The sequence below is a fragment of the Muscardinus avellanarius genome, assembly GCF_963383645.1.
Source record: "Muscardinus avellanarius genome assembly, chromosome: 3".
Classification (NCBI taxonomy): Eukaryota; Metazoa; Chordata; class Mammalia; order Rodentia; family Gliridae; genus Muscardinus; species Muscardinus avellanarius.
In genome coordinates this window covers 61,953,764-61,973,357 of record NC_137788.1, presented here as the reverse complement: position 1 = coordinate 61,973,357, position 19,594 = coordinate 61,953,764, and the positions used below count along the sequence as shown (strand labels likewise).

The 19,594-nt window shown below is 35.2% G+C and overlaps 1 protein-coding gene across 1 annotated transcript in view; it reads left to right on the top strand.

Moving 5' to 3' along the window:
• PTGER3 (prostaglandin E receptor 3) overlaps positions 1–19,594 on the top strand; it is a gene marked incomplete at both ends in the record, with an annotated part of 78,748 nt that overhangs the window by 35,320 nt on the left and 23,834 nt on the right. Inside the window, one exon of the mRNA XM_080690702.1 lies at positions 4,045–4,224. Within this exon, the coding sequence (XP_080546828.1) occupies positions 4,045–4,224 (180 nt within the window). The remainder of the gene's footprint in view (positions 1–4,044; positions 4,225–19,594) is intronic.

The following is a 19,594-nucleotide window of genomic DNA, read 5'->3' as shown; positions in this document are numbered from 1 at the left end:
ATAGCAATTTTTTATTTTTTAGTTAAACACATTAAAATCACACTGAATGCCACTGGTATAATAGAAATTGATTTTTGTAAACTACCAATTTAGAAATTGAAATCATTTATACAGGAGTTAGGATGAGACATTTACTTTCAATTTATTCAGAATTTTGAAGATTTTCCTATAAAAGTGAAGAAAGTAGACAATTTCCTTCAGATGTTTAATGTGTGAGAGAGAACAAATCATTTTCAAGCTCATTCCCCTTAAAACAGTTGTTAGAGCTCATTGTGTGGGTGTATTTGTTTTCTACTGCTGCTGAAAGAAATTACTACAAATTTGGTAACTTAAAAAGCACACGACTTGGTAAGGCATATGGTTCTGTGTGTAGAAGTCTGCTGTGGGTCTCACTGGGCTGGAATCTAAGTGCCATGAGTTTTATAGGGCTCCTTACTTTCTGGAGGTTTTAAAGGAAAACTTCTCTTGCTTTTTCTCAGTTTCTAGAAGATTCCACCTATATTCCTTAACTCCTGGCTCCCTTCCTTTATCTTTAAAGCTGGTAACATTACCTCTCTCTGACCATCTTTCTCTGGTCACGTCTACCTCTGACCATTGCTGGGAAAAGAAGTTTCTTTAGAAATGGACATGTTGGACCCACACAGATACCCAGGATAATGTCCCTGTCTCATGATTTTAACCCTTATTCATATTTTCCAAATCTTGTTTGTTCATTTTTTTGTTTGTTTGTTTCAGTACTGGGGATTGAACCCAGACACCCTCTACCTCTGAGCTACACTTCCAGCTCTTTTTTATTTTTATTTTTTCACACACAATTTTGCTAAGTTGCTGAGAGTCTTAATAGGTTGCTAAGGAGGCCTTGAAACTGTCATTCTCCTGTCTCAACCTCTCAACTATTAGGTATGCACCACCACATCCAGAAAAAGTCTTTTTATTTTTTTAACCATGTGTGGTAATGTATTCAAAGCCTCCAGACACTGACAAATGGTTCTATACTTGAGGTGGTACTATTTTGCCTTCTTGCATACTACTATGGGAAATAGTATTCAGTTTACAGGAACATGCATCAGCATCACAAAATATTAATTCCCTAATGTACATACATTCATATGACATACATTCATAAACATATTAAAATCAATCACTAAAACAAACATGAGGAGGGAGGGAGAAGGAACTGGGGAGGGAACTGGGTAAGGGCTAAATGAGTGGTGTGTGCATGTATGTATGAGTGATGTATGCATCTTATACCCCATGAAGATGAATGACTACAATGCACCAATAAAAAAGAAAATATATTTAAGTAAATGTGGTGTATAATAATGCATATTAATTAATAAAAGTAATGAGTTTTGACTTTCTTTAAGTAAAAGATATTCTTCAATTAGTTGAATGTTTTATGTACATAAAAAGTATAATTAATTTAATAAGTATTGCTTAATAATATTGTTTAATAGTAAAAATTTCATTGCTTTCCAGTCTATTTATTTTATATAATATAATTATAATAAAAATGAAACTATATACATGATACTATCATGTATTCTATTCACTTAAAAATCATGTGTATAAGGTATTACATGAATCTGTTTTACTTTAGTAAGCTTTACATCTGATGTTAGAGATGTATTTACAGTTTCTTACCAAAATAGAGTTTCTTCTCTGAACTTTTAAAATTTTATAGTAATTTTTGGTTCTACTGAGAAAATCCCTTGGAAAAACTCTTATGAATGAAATTACAGAGTCAGAATATATTGCTATCTACTGGCTGTTTACCCATTCCCTCTTCTTATTTATTGCTAGAACAATGATTTTATTTGCATATTGGATGACAATCTGGCTAAGGACCATATGTCATGTCCCAGTGCATTATTGGTTTTTTAAGCCAAACCTGGAAGTTAACCACTACCTTCGTTAGTGATCATTTCAAGAATAACCTGTGATTTCATAAATGAAAAAGGAAATTTCCAGAGGTCAATATTGACAAATTGTAAGATTTCAGAGTTTCTCCCCCCCCCTGTCTCTTATCTGTCTGGAAGAATTTGCAATATTAGAAATCCTATGACCCAGTACTCTTTTTCTGTTGATTTATCAATCTTGGGACCAACAATTATCAGCTGAGTGTCAAAAGACACAAACCATGGAGAATTAAGAGTCAAAAGTTCACTAATATCCAGCTAATACATCCGATTGCATTCTTTAATATTACAGTAAGGGCCCATTTTGCCAACAAGAGCAGAACATGATCAAAACCAGTGATTTTACCACAAAATAGATTCAGATATGTCAACACTGCGTTCATTTTCTTACAGCCAAGCTCATTAACTTTAGAGCCAGGTACTGATGTTATCTTTACTATTTACTTATTTATTGTATTTATCTACTTATTTATTATTTTTGTGCTCTAGGAATTGAATTCAGGGGCTTACACATTGAACTCAGGGACTCATATTGAGCTATACCCTCAGTCCTTTTTATGTTATCTTGAGACAGGGTCACAAGTTGCCCAGGAAACTTGTAATTCTTCTGCCTTAGCCTCTCAAGTAGCTGGTATTACAGGCATGTGCCATTGAACTTGGTATTACATTCACTTAAACTCTTAAGGGGACACCCTTTTCTTCCACTTAGGTCCAAGTTTTTGAAGGATATTATATTGCTTCCTGCTATGGTTTCTCTGTCTACCTATCTACAAATAAATGTATATATCTTTACAAATATATATATTTATCTGTCATAATTTTATAATTTGCATTTTCTTATGATTAATAATATGAACATCTTTTTACATCTATATCAATCTTTATTTTTTCTTTGGTAAAATTACATTTATCCATGAATATTAATTCAAATATATAGATTTATGAATGTCACATAATCTTATATTCATATATATCATATAACATATTCCTTCAAATATAAATCTTTGTTCATTTAAAAATATTTACTGAGGAGCCGGGCGTGGTGGTGCACGCTTGTAATCCCCGCGCTTGGGAGGCTGAGACAGGAGGATCGCGCAGGTTCGAAGCCAGCCTCAGCTGGCTTAAGAGACCCTGTTTCCAAATAAAACATAAAATAGGTCTGAGAGTGTAGCCCGGAGGTAGAAAGCCCCTGGGTTCCATCCCCAGTACCACCAAAAAAAAAAAAAAAATTACTGAGCACATACTACCAATTAAATATTGGTCTAAGCACTGAAAATATTCCAGTAAGGGGAAAAATAGCCCCAAATCCCTATCATCATGCAGTTTATAGTCTAGTATGTGGAGGGAGAGAAAAAAGTAAGATACCTTATGTCATGAGTGTTAGTGAACTTAGATTTAAGTTTGGCTCAGCCATATCACATAATTGATTCTTAGTTTCTGCAACTGCAAAAAGAGGTTAATAATAGTATCTCTCTTATATTCTTTTTGTGTGTGTGTGGTACTGGGGTACCTGGAAACCCTTCTACCTCTGGGCTACACTCCCAGACCTATTTTTTATATTTTTATTTGGAATCAGGGTCTCTTTGTGCGCCACCATACCTGGCGCTCTTATATTCTTAACTAAATGCATGTGAACAACTTGACATGATGTCTGGCAAACTAGAAAAGCAGAAAATGTTAATGGCAATAATTATTAGTAACATTATTACTATTTCCCCTTTTCTGGCCTCTGCTTTTTGTTTCAGTAATTTGGTTTTAGTTAAAACCACTGAAGTTAAAGTTTAAACATGTTTTGATTACTGTGGAAAATTTGGGTCCCAATTGAGTGTCAACCTACGGGTGGGTGTTGCAACAAGACAGATGAATTTGGCTAATTTCAAGATGTGTTAGTGTCAAGCTTCTTAAATTCTAAGGACCAAGAGCCTGAAATCATGTGAAACATGTTTAATCATCCAAAACAAGGAAAATACTTAGGAATTTTTTATATTTTGGGGGCTATGTTTTGTGACTGCCTAAACTGTTTTAATTAATCCCACTATCAATTTATTAAAAACCCCATGTGCGTAGATGGAGATACATATGACCTTACTGATCTTTGGAACAATTTTTTGTCCTTCTTCCTTAGATAATGATGTTGAGAATGATCTTCAATCAGACCTCAGTTGAGCACTGCAAAACACAGATGGAAAAGCAGAAAGAATGCAACTTCTTCTTAATAGCTGTTCGCCTGGCTTCGCTGAACCAAATCTTGGATCCCTGGGTTTATCTGCTGCTAAGAAAGATCCTTCTTCGAAAGTTTTGCCAGGTAGCAAATGCTGTCTCCAGCTGCTCTAGTGATGGGCAGAAAGGGCAACCCATCTCATTATCTAATGAAGTAATCCAGACAGGAGCATGAAAGAGAACACTTAACCAACTTGCATGTTCACAGCTTTTGCCAACAAATATTTCTAACCTTTGTGAATGTAGGCAGCTCTGGCATGCCACTGTTTATGAATTAAAATGGAATTTTTGATAGAAAGCTTAGTGGTCTGAGAAGCATAGATAATTTCTCATGTGCCAAAAGTACTGAAACATAAACAAAGGAAAATATATTAATAACAGTCTAGTGTTTTTTGGATCTCTGCCACTTGCAGCTGAATATGTGATTATTTATGTGATGAAAACATCTATTATAAATGATCATGGTCTATTGGGGAGATAAGAATAACTAGCACTCCAGCATGTTAAGTACATGGAGATTTTAACCCTGTATGTCATTGAAGACGAGGGGATAGCAATTTGTTTTTGCTTAAGGATATTGGTCTCCTGTGTTCTCTTTCATTTTCTTGCTGTTCCTCTGCCACTTTTTCTCACTTTCACTGAAAAAAGTTTAATTAGGAAAAAAAATGTATAATGTATCTGTACTATACATTGGTGTTGATGTTATGTGAGTATTGTTCAACATATCGAATTAGGTCCTACCTTAGCAAATTTAAGTTTTGTTTCGGTTGGTATGTAGGCTTACTTCTTATCTGAATAAGAACAAATTTCACTTACTTCACATATGGCAGAGTTTGGCTGGTCTCAATTGTTAAATGTTCTTTCTTTTTAACACATTTTGTATTCTTACAACGCTGGAGATTTGTGAAACTGATCTATGAAAGTTAGTAATATTTTTAGAACACTATTTAGGACAATTTGAACACTAGTATGTTTTTCCTTGAGTTTTCCATCTGAATAATTCTCCAGTATTTGAATCTTTAAATATCAGTTTTTATTTTTTTTTGGTATGGTACTAGGATGGGACCCAGGGGCATTCTACCTCTGAGCTACCCCCACCCCAGCCCTGTATTTTATTCTTTATTTTGAAACTGGGTCTCATTGAGTTGCAAAAGGCCTAAGTAGCTGGCTATCTGCAAACCGAGATTCTCCTGTCTCAGCCTCCCAAATGCTAGGATTACAAACAACTCTTATTCTAAAAAATATAAATAAATATTTAGCTGGGCGTGGTGGTGCATGCTTGTAACCCCAGTAGTTGAGAGGATGATACAGGAAGATCACAGATTTGCAAGCCTCAACTACTTAGTGAGGCCCTCTGCAACTTAGTGAGACCCTTTCAAAATAAAGAATAAAAATAGGGCTGAGAGTGTAGCTTGGAAGTAGAATGCTCCTGGGCTCAATCCCCAATACCGCAAAAGAAAAAAATTTATAAAATTTAATAGAATTTCCATAGTTTAGCCTATTTACAGGATAAGAAAATTAATATTGACCTCTCTCAGCTCTTTCTTCAAAGTATATCTCTCTAAATATTTATTAATTTTTTTCCTACAGCCCTCACAAATACAAACTTTTATAGCAAGGCTTAAAAATCTTTGTGCCACAAATTACTACAAATTACTACATTAAATTTTGGGAATTGTATTTTTTTAAAAGTTTCCCAAGAGTGATCCTATTAGTTAATACTGCAAAAAAAAAATACTTTTCTTACTTTTTGGTACATTAATTTTGTAAATTCATTAATATTTTCTTGTAAGGATTTAACTTACATTTATTTTATTATTTTCCATTTTTTCAGGGAAGAATTAATTTTAATTGGTAAATATATATTATATATACATATATATCAGTTCTTTATATATATATACATATATATGTATATATATACATATATGTATATATACATATATATATATGTATATATATACCAGCCTGATCAATCAGGAATAACCAGTTTAAATAAGCCTGCCACATTGAGTCAAAGGACAACAAATATACTGGAAGTGCTCATGTAATTCAGGATGGCTTAACTAATCACTAATATTTAAAAAACATGAGAAAAAACTGTAATCAAACCCCATTATAAACATCTCTCTGTGCTACAGAATTTGATTATCCCATAGTTCACTGCAGGCAGTAGAGGACAAAACTACTTTATTTTTTCCAGGAAAAATGTGCACTTAAATGACCTGATTATAAAGAGACTTTACCTCACATGTGATCTCTAACCCTCAGAGATAATCGAATAGATACATGCAAGTGTGGATTTGAGTGGTGTGAGCAGAGTTAAATTATTCAATCTAGCAACTAATATCTAGAATACAGAAATTGTCCAATAAACACTTGTGCACTGAATGAATGGTCAAGTATCCCCAAACTGCTTCCTCATTGGTGAGGCACATGCCATAATCTTGAAGTGCTTCAAGCCATTATAAATCCATTAAGCAATAAAGTGAACAATTTCTGCTAAGTTATTATATACACACATTTATCATTCAAGGTGTAGTGTCACATTGTTGTAAGACAAAGTGCTTTATATGTATTAATAACTTAGGTGACATATTTCCAAAAGATAATGGAGGTTAATGTCAAAAGAATGTCATTTTTCATTTGACCACAAAAATATAGAAAAAGAGCCTGAAATTTATTCTTAACTACAAAATAAATTCCTGCCTAGGGGATATGCTGTAGGAATGGATGAGTGGCCAGTTTTGAACAAGCTTGGAAACAAGAAATTGTATAATTAGCATGTGAGTTTTGCTATGTAGGCAACCATCTGCTAGTCCAGAGAAAACATGATAAAAAAATAAATATCCAAAATGATTTCATCTGTTGATGATGGTCATGGTTAGATTTTAGTATGTTGTAAAGAGGTTCTTTATGTTGTTAGAAGGTGGACATCTATCGTCATTGCAGAAGATCTTGTCTAATTCTAAGGTTAAGTTTGCTGGCCTTCTATTTCCTACTTCAATACTTAGTTTTTCAATATATATCTGGACAAGAAAAAATGCATAAACTATTCTTAAACTTTAAAGTACTGATTTTAAAACAATCAAAGACCCAGAAAACCACATGAAAAACGTGAGTGAATGGAATGTAGAAATGTATGTACAGTCAGAAAGTATCTACGATGTTTCAAACACTTGGATGTATTTTACTATGTCATAGAAAAGAATGATATATTACCAAATAAGAGCAGCTTGCTTTTCAAACAAAATAGGTTTATGAGTGTCTTGAAAATATTTCCAGTTGTAAAACATAATGTGCTATTTCAAGATTTACCAAATTTCCATAATGCTGTATACAAGGATATTTTAAGTAAATATGTTTAATGAGAACAGATTTAAACGTTAAGAGGTGCACATAATTTCTACTTAATATTGTTTTATGTTTATAAAAGATTTCTTGACCAGGTGGGCATGGTGATGCATATCTGTAATCCCAATACTTGGGAGGCTGAGGAGAGGATCACAGGTTCCAGACCAACCTCAGCAACCTAGAAAGACCCTTTTCCAAAATAAAAAATAAAATATCTCTGGAGGGTATAGCTTGGATGTAGAAAGCCCCAAGTTTAATCCCCAGTACCACACACATACAGATTTTTTGACCATGTTACAGAATCAGATTGTAGAAGCTCATGTATGCTAACTCTGAAAGATCCCCTGACCACAGTGACATTGAATAATGGAGAAATGAAAACCTTTTACCAACAGTATTGTAATAAGGTGGTTATTTTGTGGCCATATTCCAATATGAAATTTTCAATTGGATCAGGTATTTTATTTATTCAGTATTTTTTCATACTTATTTGATCCACTTTCATCCTTTCCCAAACATTCAATAGTACTTTTGGGTGGAACTCAAATCAGAAACAGAAAATAGAAAAAAAAATTGTTCTTTGAAACTTGTGGCATGTATGTTACCTACTTTTTTTTCTAAGTTAACCTCAAAGGCTTCTCTTAAAATATACCAGGTGTGAGGAGACACGTGACATTGTGAGATTGCACACTAATTGTCACAATAAACACATTAAAAACTTAATTAGAATAATTAAATTTCTGTTTTATCTTTTAAAATTTTAGGCCATAAACCGTGACAGATTTTTACAGATACTTATTTATTACTTGTTTTGTGCTTTTGTGTGTCTCAAGATATGTTAAATCGAATCATAAATAAATGGACAAAATTGTGAAGCTGTGGCCAAGTTCCTAGGACTGTTTTCTGAGTTGTGATAACATGCAGATGAGAGAAGAGCCGTGTCTGTGATGTTTTTTTGCCATAGCTTACGATGGAGCAATTTATGAAACTTAAAAGTTAGCTCAAGGTCACACACATTTATTAAGAAGCTGACATAAGTTAAGTATTATAAGAAAACTCTCAGGTGGAGATCACATATGAAACACGAAATCAGAGAATTTGGGAAATATTTTGTTGTATATATTCTGTTTAATAATTCCTGAAATGAAGAGTCTATTATATATCATTACATGAGAATACCACAAGCAAAGTACTTTATAAGTCTCTGGAAATATAATTCAATGATATATACTATATTTATTTATATAGAATTATTTTATTGAGAATGACAATTATTTTATTTCCAGAAGCTTTGCTTCAGTGTGTTTCATATAGTAAGCTGTGCAAGTACCTACTGGATTGCACATTTCTTCATTGGGAACTAGTTTGTTTCTTTCTACCCCTCTTTCTTCTAACCTGCCTGTCAATTCTTTCACAAAGAGAAAGTAAGGCTGGGATTAAACTAAGGGGAAAGGGAACACTTTCATGTTTCTCATATATAAGTGCCCTGATATGTGAACAAATTTCAGTCTATCCTGTGATACCTTTGGCTTGATGGGGAAATTTTATTCTTGAAGCAAAGAGAGGAAGAAAAGAAAGAGATCGACCTAGGAACAGACCAACCTCTTCGTTCTTTGGGGGCATTTTGGAGATGATCTGACATCCAAACTTATTTTCAAATACGTAAATTCTGCTGTCACATTTTTTAAAGAATTAGAGTATTATCATCCTTTAGTTAAAGTGAATTAGACACCTGGCCAAAATCTAGCCAATCAAATTTTAATAGTAATAGTAACCTGAAAATAGTTTCCTTATATAGTTTTCATTTTCTGGAGAAATCAAATCTATATTAGTAAGCAAGATAAAATGCATGTGAGTTCCTGTTATACTTTAATATTCTTTCTACTTTTGAAAGGATACTCATGTGGGTGACAGAGAGGGAGCGGGGTAGAGAACATAAAGTGGAAAACCTGCCCACTTCCAACGTATTAATCTTCTCCATCCTTTTAGGCCAGGCCCAAGAAACAGAGAGGAAGGGACATCATTTGTCTTTGAACCCTTGCACATCAGTAAGACAAAGTGAAGTGATACCACGGCTCTTTTCTGTTAAAAAAAAAAAAAGATTAAGTTCACTAAAGTAATGATTGCCTGCTAAACAATCTTTCTTCCCACTGGGGTTGGGGGTGAGAGAGAAAACACACTACTAGTCCTTCTTCTTTTACTGTACATTTTTGTACTAGTAACATCATTAGGTTATTTAAGTAAATTAAAAATAGACATTGATTATCTCGACCTGTCCACAAGGCGTGGATGTAAGTACTGTTCACACAGTGTGCATAAAAAGCTGAAATCATTGGAACTGAAATCATTTAATCCCTGCTGTAAAGCTCAGTACTTGGTTCTCTACCTCTCTTCCCCAGCAGGCCATCCCCTCATACTTTGTTAATGGGGAAGGTATATTTTGTCACCTCTATGTAAATATTTCAGGTAGTTACTTTCAGTATATTTAAGCATACTTTCCAGTGTATTTTAAAGACAGGTCTTCAATATTGCTGAGATAAAGAAAAAAGAGACTGAAAAGTACATTAGAATTTTTATGTCATTTGAGTCATAGCTAGTTTGTATATTTAATAAATATATATTATTTATGTTGTGTTTGTCAATGGAAAATAAAGTTGAATGTTCTAAAACGTCCCTGTCTTTTCTTCCTGATGCCCACTTACGTCAAGAATATTTTACTTCCAACTGTATTAATTTTTTTTTGCTGAAATCCTATTTGACATGCTTTGTCAAATAAAAACACAATGTAATGCAACATCCCCCTGTCACCTGCCATAATTAGATTATTTTGTTTTATTTTCCATAATCATGTACAGAATAAGGTATCATTAATTTTCCACAGATCTAAAATGTTCAGAATTTCAACTTGATAAGTCTTCATGGTACAATTCCCAGATTCTTGCATTTGACACGAAAGCACATTGTAAATTATTCTAAACTTAGTTGTTCTTTCTTGTGGATTCCTAAGCTACAGGCAGCCAAGAAATGCACGATCCTTGCTCATAGATCCTTTAGCAGACAATAAGTAGGTATTGATGAGCTGATTCCTGGTAAATCCAGTCTGGATGTTCCTCAGGTTTGTTCTTCCCATCAGTGTGTATTTTTGTGTACCTGTTATTTTTCAAGTTCTGGTAGGTGCTAAAACACAAGGATTAATAGAAACTTCAAGCTTTCCACACGTTTATAGTGTAGGAGGGGAAGAGGAGATCATTTATTCAGAGCTACGGTTAGTGTAAGCCTGTGGTTCTGAGAGGACGTGAAGGCTATCATTCTGACAAGGGAAACGGTCTTCTGCAGAAGGAGGCATTTAATCTACATTTAAAGAAAGGAGGAGCTGTTGACCTGAAAGGGAAGGACATTTTAGGATAAATTTTATTTCATTCCCTATAAAGCCTTAAAATTTCCAAAGTGTTTAAATGGACTAACTTCTCACAGGACCATGAGAAGTGTGGGTCTGAGGAAAAGGCAGGGTAGGGGAAAGTGGCCAGGCCTTAGGCCAGGCTTCCCAACCCGGGCACTACAGACACAGTGGACCACATAGCTCTTTGTTGGAGTGTCTGACACACTGTAGGTTGTTTAGCAACATCTCTGGCTTCTGTTCACTAGATGCCAGTAATAAGTTCCTAATTGTTACAACAAAAAATGTCTCCAGACATTGCCATGGGAGATGCACTTGGCCCCAGTTGGAACCTCTGCCTTAGAGCAAAAGGCATGCCACCAACTTGGTGCTGTGTACTAGAGGGTTTTCAGGATGCAGCCGTCTGAGGGACCTTGGTCCTGACAGGCGCTACTATGATATTTCTTGAAGTAGAGGCACTAGAATACCAATTTGGGTCTGACTGCACAAAAATGTGGCAATACCACTACAACAATGCCCAAATCAGCACAGTCCCTGATCCACTTCCGTAATCACATAAACCTATTCACAGACCAGCAGGTACAGTTTCTCAGAAAGTATCCTCTTTCTATTGATGCCTCCAATCCCTATTCTATTTTCGATAAGAGGCCCTAGGGGTTGTATGTCTCTCCAAGGGATATCTAAAACGAGTCCGTTTCTCACAGGACTTTTAACACTCTATGATAATTGTCTGTTATTAAGTACTCATTTCCAGGCAATTGCCTTAGTAGCAGAGAGCTAGTTTATCAAACTCTTTCTTAACTGGGCTTCGCATATTATGATTATGTGATAATACTGTAGAAGCTTCATTTCATCTAAAAGATGATTTTTATCAAAGGGTGATGAAATATTAGGCACATATCTCTTGGTGAGCCTGTGCCTTTCTGAGTTCATGCCAGTCTGTGATTCCTTGGCTACAGAGTCATTAGCCTGCATTTTGATAACAGAGTTCAAGTTGTAAGCTCAGTAACTGACACTATTTAAACCTCTTGTTTGTGTAAAATGGGAAGAAGAACTTGTCTAAAAAACTTAATCCCCCAATATAACCAAAATAATATAATTAGAACAAGAGCACTCATTAGTCAACTATAAATTTCTGAGGCCAACTAAGAAAATACTATAAATAAGCAATGTTAATACATTTTTGCAATTTTTAAAAATGAAGCCTTTGAATATAACATACAAATTATTTGGATCTGATTTTGAACACTGGATTGAATTGATTTTTAAATTATGAACAGCTGAGATTTTTTTTTAATTTAAAGAGTCCTATATCTCACTGGTTTTTAATTACTTGGGCATCAGAGGCCCCTATGAAACCCAAGAGAAAAGATTTGGACTCTCTCCCCACAGAGAATGCAGGGGATTTTGTACAGTGTCTCAAGTTGTGCAGACCTCCAGAAGTCTGTCCGCAGACCTCTTGGGAATTTATGGACACAAGAACTCTCACTGTGAGAATCTTTATGATCCAAGGACCCAAATTAGTTTCCATTTTTGGTCAGAAAGTTGAAAACTAAAACTGGAACCAAGGCAATATAACTATTCCCTGTAAATGCCAAAGTTCCTTGACATCTTACAATATATATATAACAGTAAATCAACATAACCATGAGTAGGATCATGACAAGTCATTGCAATAATTTTTAAAAATTAGCATCATGTGTTGGTAGGAAACAACACAATTGAAAAGAGGAGAAATACACATTCCTCACACCCAAACAAGTTGAAAAGTAAAAGGATTATTTTTGTTAAAAAAAATTACAAGTTAGCTGGACTTGGTGGTGCTTGCATATTATTCCAGGACTTGGGAGGCTGAGACAGGAAGATCACATGCTTAAAAACAGCTTTGACAATTAAGACTCTCGGCAACCTAGTGAGAACCTGTGTCAAAAGCAAAATTTAAATAGGGCTAAAGGTATTCCTCAGTATCTTAGAAGTCGAATATCTCTAAGTTCAATCCCCAGTACCACAAACACATACCAAAAAAAAAAAATTACAAGTTATTCAATGACTCATTTGCATTACAGCAAAGAGCTTGTTTTAGTTTTGCCTTGTCCTGGCCTAACAAAAATAATTCAAAATGTTGTTATTCAAAATTTAATACCTTCCCTGAAAAATACAGTTTGTACACAAACAAACCACCTGGTTAGAATATAAGTTCATGTTACTAGAATATGTATATAGACACATTTCTAATTATACTTCTGTACGCATGCCATCTGTAAATTGCTATTTAGGATAAAAACAGCAAGAATGACTTTAATGATGGAACATTTGAATAGGAATGTAAGGCATACATCCACAGACCTTCTTACAAATGTAAAGTTAATAATGTTTTAAGCCAACCGTTTTTTATAATTTTTTATTGGTGCATTGTAGTCATACATCTTAATGGGATAAAAGATGGAGATAATGCTGGGCATGGTGGTGCACGCTTGTAATCCCCGTGCTTGGGAGGTGGAGCAGGAGGATCGCACAAGTTCGAAGCCAGCCGCGCTGGCTTAAGAGACCCTGTTTCCAAATAAAAAAAGTATAAAACAGGTCTGGGAGTGTAGCCTGGAGGTAAAAGGGTTTCCAGGAACTCCAGTACCACCAAAAAAAAAAAAAAAAAAAGATGGAGATATACATGTACACACAATCTTTTAAAACTATTAGTAGAATGCTGAACTGCTGTTTATAGTTTCTGTTTTTCTATAGGGAAAAGTGTAGAACAATTAATGACATTTATCTTCACATTTCTCGTTTTTTGTTGAGGAAGATTAGAAGTGAGATCTTAGAGCATCCAAGTATTTGTCAATTAGAAATAACTCCTGAGCCAGGTGTGGTGGTGCACGCTTGTAATCTCCACATTTGGGAGGCTGAGACAGGAGGATCATGGTTCATGGACAGTCTCAGCTACTTAGTGAGGCCCAGTGCAACTCAGTAAGACCATGTTCCAAAATCAAAGAATAAAAAATAGAGCTGGGGGTGTGCTCAGAGGTAAAATGCCCCTGGGTTCCGTTCCATCCCCAGTACAAGAAAGAAAGAAGGAAAGAAAGAAAGAGAAAGAAAGAGAAGGAAAGAGAGAGAGAGAGAGAGAGAGAGAGAGAGAGAGAGAGAGAGAGAGAGAGAGAGAAGGAAAGAAACGAGCTCTCTGGTAGCAAAGAATCTTGCATTCTGGATCTGTGTGCATGGATGGACTGCTGTAGACGGGTGTGCATGATGCTGACATCACAAGTTGATTTTCATTAGTCATAGGTTTTGACTCTTCTAAGAAGATCCCTGAAAGTCCATTATAGAGAAAATAAACTGGATTTTGTCTATTTCCATTCTTTCTTGCTCCTTTAATTTCTTTTGCCTAACATCCTTACAAAGAATTTTAATGACAAAAGTAATTTTTACAAATTATATTGCCAACAGAAACCACTGCCTTCAATGTTGTGTAACATTAGCTACAGATGGCTCTTATCCCAGATTTTCTCTTATTATGGCCATTTCCATCCAGGTAATTAACAATTTAATACTGAAATAATCCATTCACTTTTACCACTACTAAAAATTGTAAATTTAAGGCATTTAAAAAATTCCTAATTATGAAATAGGGTCTCACTAAGTTGGGGAGCCTCACTAAATAGCTGAGGCTGGCCACAAACTCACCATCCTCCTGTCTTAGCCTCCCAAGTATTGAGACTACAAGCATGTGCCACCATGCCTGGTTTAAAGCATTTTTTAAGTAAAGTCATTTTGCCAAAATGCTTTCCAAGTTTTTGTGTAAAAATGGAAGAGAGAAATTTCCACAATGGAAAAGGAGTTAGAATATCTAGGTTCAATTATCTGATTTCCAATTCACTGGTTATTTGCACTTGACAATTCAATAAACCTCTCTGAACTGGAATTTTCTCATCAGCATAATATTATTAGGATTAAATGGGATAATAAGTTAAAGACACTTTTTTTTTTGCAGTGCTGGGGATGAAACTCAGGGGCATTCTAATGCTGGGCTATACCCCCAGCCCTAATTTTTCTTCTTTATTTTGAAACAGGGTCTTACTGAGTTGCGAATGTAAGTAGCTGAGGGAGGCTGTCCTCAAACCATGATCTTCCTGTCTCAGCCTCCTGAATTCTGGGATTACAAGTGTGTGCCACCACGCTCAGCTTAAAGACATTATGAAAATGCTATATAAGTGGTTAATATTTTATTATCCATATTTCATTAATGGAACAACATTAGAAAACCAATTGTGAGTGTTCTCATATCAAACAGGTTTAGTATCACCTTCCTAATTCTGTATTGGACAATCACACATTCTCCAGAATGCACAACCGGGGTTCTGAGCTGGGTACGGTGGTACAAGCCTATAATCCCAGTACTTGGGGCCCTAAAACAGGAAGTTGGCAGTTTCGAGACCAGCCTCATCAATAGCAAGACTCTCAGCAACCTAAAAAGGGCTGAGGATGTAGTTTGAAAGTAGAGTGTACTTGGGATCAATCCCCAGTACTACAAAATAAATAAATAAATAAATAAAAACATAAATTAATTAATTAAAATAATTAATTAAAATGATTCGGGTTCCAGACCAGTCATGTGAACTTGGGAAAGATACTTAGCTTCTTGGAGGCTTATTGATATACATATATATGGATTGATATTTATATTATTATAAATATATTATACTATTAAATAAATGATATTTATATATTCTATTATTCATATATTATCAATATTATATTGTATTGATATTAATTGCTATATATATAAATGGAATGATATTTCTATGTGACATTCTCTAACTGAAAACTCATGCTTCTCCTGTCTCTCTGTAAATGTCACAAAGCTTGTCTTGCCATCTTAACACAGACAGGCTGCTTCTCCTGAGTCTTAGAAAATAGATCACAGGAAACCTCTAGAAGATAAAGACAGCAAGGTTCATGTAAAGTTTTTGTTCTTTTTGGTTTTTATTGTTTTTTTCTAAAAGAATTTCTATGCCAGGCGTGGTAGCACATGCTTATAATCTCAGCATTCAGGAGGCTGAGACCAGAGGATCACGGTTCGCGGCCAGCCTCAGCTGCTTAGTGAGGCCCTCTGCAACTCAGTGAGACCTGGTTTCAAAATAAAAAAGAATAAAAAATAGGGCAGGGGGGTGTAGCTTGGAGGTCGAATGCCCCTGGGTTCCACCCCCAGACTCGCAAAAAAAAAAAAAAAAAAAAAAGAATTTATCTTTTTCTCAATCAAATCACAAGATGCTTTCTCTTTACTCCACATCCAGGCTACCCAGTCCTGCATTTTCAGTTGTTAGATGATGAGGCCTATTTATTTATTATTCAGGAAATATTGCTACAAAGATTAGGCCATGGGAATTTTGATAAACTTGAAGTTAGTAGTGTGTATGTGTGTGTGTGTATGTGTGTGTGTGTGTGTGTGCACGCACACGCGTGCACAAAGGGTGTATAAATACTGTTGCATTTCAAGTCTATATTTTTTCTAAACTAAGTTTTCTTAAGATTTTAGTAAAACATGTATGTCTCCTTAAAAAAAAAACAAAACAGTGCTAAAATATTTATTATTATAAAGCCCACACTCCTCATTCTGACCCTACCCTACCGCTCTGCTCTTCAGAGACTCCACTCTCAACTTCTTTTATTTTAACCTTTCTTCTGGCATATATCACCTTATTTATACATAATATAGTTATGCTGCTGTCTCTTGCTTCATCAACTTTAGACGTTATATGTTGATTTTCTATTTTGCTGAACTTAGCTTTCTCCTCACTCATTTTCCCACTGTATTTAGAACATGTCCCTTTATCTCTCATTAATTGGATATCCTAGTCTCTAGATCCCATATCTTCCTATTTCTTAAATTAGTCCCTCATTTTCTCCATACTTGCTTTAGAATTTAACTTAACATAAAACAGAAATAGAATGCTTTCAAATAAGAATGAAAAATGACAATACCAATGAGAGTAATAGTGGCAGACATCATTTCATGACAAACTTTATTAATATTTGTTATGAAATTCTTATGCCAATGCCAGAGAATAGATCTTGTTGTTGGTATTTTCCATTTGAAGAAACTGAGGCTTATGCAGGGTGAATTGCTCAGAGATAGTGAGAATTGAAGCTGGGATTCATGCCTGATTTCCAGTTAAATATAATTATGCTGTCCCTGAACAAAAATTACTGTGATTATTCTCTGGAGCTTCGAGAGTATCTCGTAAGGCTCCTCTGAGCTCTGTGACTGATGCCTGGGCAGTTTCATAAGCCGGAAACCATCCTGGGCAGCAGGAGAGAGTCAGCTTTTCCAACAGTACTGATTAGATTCAGCAAACAAGATTCTCAGCAAAAATGTGAATGTCCATATGTCCAATCTGTGCACATGTACTCTATTGCAAACATTCAGGCCCTTCCTTGTTAGATGCAGAACCACTTCTATGGCAGAGACAATACTGGCTTCCTGGAAGCAGATGGTTGAGTAGAAAATCTACATTTCCACTTCCTGCCCGGCCTGCAGGTTTTGAGGAAGCTAAGAGCTTGCAATTTTGATTACTAAAGATTACATCTCTTCTAGTCTTTTTTATTTTTGTTTCTTTTTACATCGCCTCTCTTACTTGTAACCAGGAACAGTCTTGCTGAAAAGCTGAAAAGTAAAGGGTACATGTGCTTCCTAATCACAGAAATTTGTAAAATTTAGGACAGGAGAGAGGAAAACAGGCCCTTTGTTGGCAATGAAATTGTTCTTTTTTTTGGTCTGCTTAATTTTGAAATTTGCTCTATCTTCTTTCTGCAACACGCAGTTTAGTGAAGCATATTTCACCTTTGAGAAAGAGAAAGAACTCCTGCCGCCTTCTGCTTCCATCTTCTTTTTTCTTGTTGCTAACAGGAAAAATCTCTTTGGTGCATTTAAGATTTTAGTCACTCCCTGGTTTTCTCTTCAACAAGCTGCTCTCTGATTTCCAATAGTTAGACTGAGTAGAACAGTCAAGAACTTTTTCTCAAGGAAATAAAATCACAACACCTCCCAAACTCAAATTCTATTGTACTTCTAAATGATTTCCAAAGGCAATCCACTCATGGCTTTATTTGCTTGAAAATTCGATATATATTGGAATTTATCTTGGTTTTAATTTTATACATTATCATTTGACTATTTCAATATAAATGCAATATTAATCAAAAGTTCTCAAACATCTCAGGAGTCAATGGACATTTATTCAGAAATTATTCAACTTGATTATCTATAATTTTTTTGGAAGATCTGGGAATTGAACCTAGGGGCTTTCTACCTCTGAGATACACTCCCAGCCCCATTTTTTATTATTTTTCTTTTGAAACAGAGTCTCACTAAGTTGCAGAGGGCCTCACTCAGTACCTGAGGCTGGCCACAAACCTGCAATCCTACTGTCTTAGCCTCCCAAGTACTGGGATTACAAAAGTAAGCCACAACACCTGGCTCCTATAAATCTTTATTTTTTAGAAAATTTACTAGCTCAGAGTTTAATTAAATCAAATCAAATGAATCATTGCTTAGGGAAAGTAATTGAGGAATAGATTCCCTTCTCCCTTCCAACTTTTATTTAATTTGCTTTAGATATGTAGACTGCAAATTTCCACAGTGGTCTCTTATTAATAACATTATAATTTAAAAACAATATAGCAATCTATGGACTTCATTTTGTGAGAGGAGGTTTTAATAAAAGAGTGGGTTAAAATAGCAACGAATGGTTACATTGCCTAAAATTTCTTAGTGGGAAAAACCATTCTCTATTCTTCACCATTCTCATTGGTCCACCCAACCACAGAGATTGTTCTTATTTGCCAAATACAATTATTTGAAAAAGAAGGAGGGATGTCCTTGGAGAAAGGCAACTAGGATGCCAGCTAGATATGTAAGATTTATTTTTGTATAAGAAATGTTATGGTCGGGGCCATAAGCGTCTGTATTTTGAACTCATATCTGGAATCCAACTTTGGGTTAATAGCTGTGGAACTTGAAACTATTAAATATTCTAAGATATTTTCATCCTTATATAAGGAATTGGATTTTGTTACCTTAAAGGGTAACTCTGAGAATTAGATGAAAGAATATATGTAAATCTTTCAGAAGAGTTATGGGTATAATAAATATGGAGGAAGCATTGTTCTTGTTGTGGTTGCATTAGTAATGGTAAAAGTAGCTGCAACAGCAATAATAATTACTCAAAGAATCCATAAACCATATTGGTAGTGTGGTAAAAGACATTTGTTTGTTTGTTTGTTTTGGTGGTACTGGAGGTGGAACCCAGAGGCTTTTTCCGGGCTATACTCCCAGACCTATTTTATATTTTATTTGGAAACAGGGTCTCACTAAGTTGCTGAGAGCCTCACTAAGTAGCTGAGGCTGGCTTTGAACCTATGCGATCCTCCTGTCTCAGCCTCCCAAGCGCGGGGATTACGAGCGTGCGCCACCACGCCCAGTTTACGACATTTGAACCCTGTATTCATTCCTCAATATTATTTCCGGGCCAGGCATAATGGTGCATGCTTATAAATCCAGTTCTTGAGAGGCTAGGCCAGGAGGATTGCAGGTTGGAGGTCAGCCTTAGCAATTTAGAAAGACTCTGTTTCAAAATAAAAAAATAAATAATTCTGGGGTTGTAGCTTGGAGGTAGAATGACCCTGGATTTAATACCCAGCCCCACACACACAC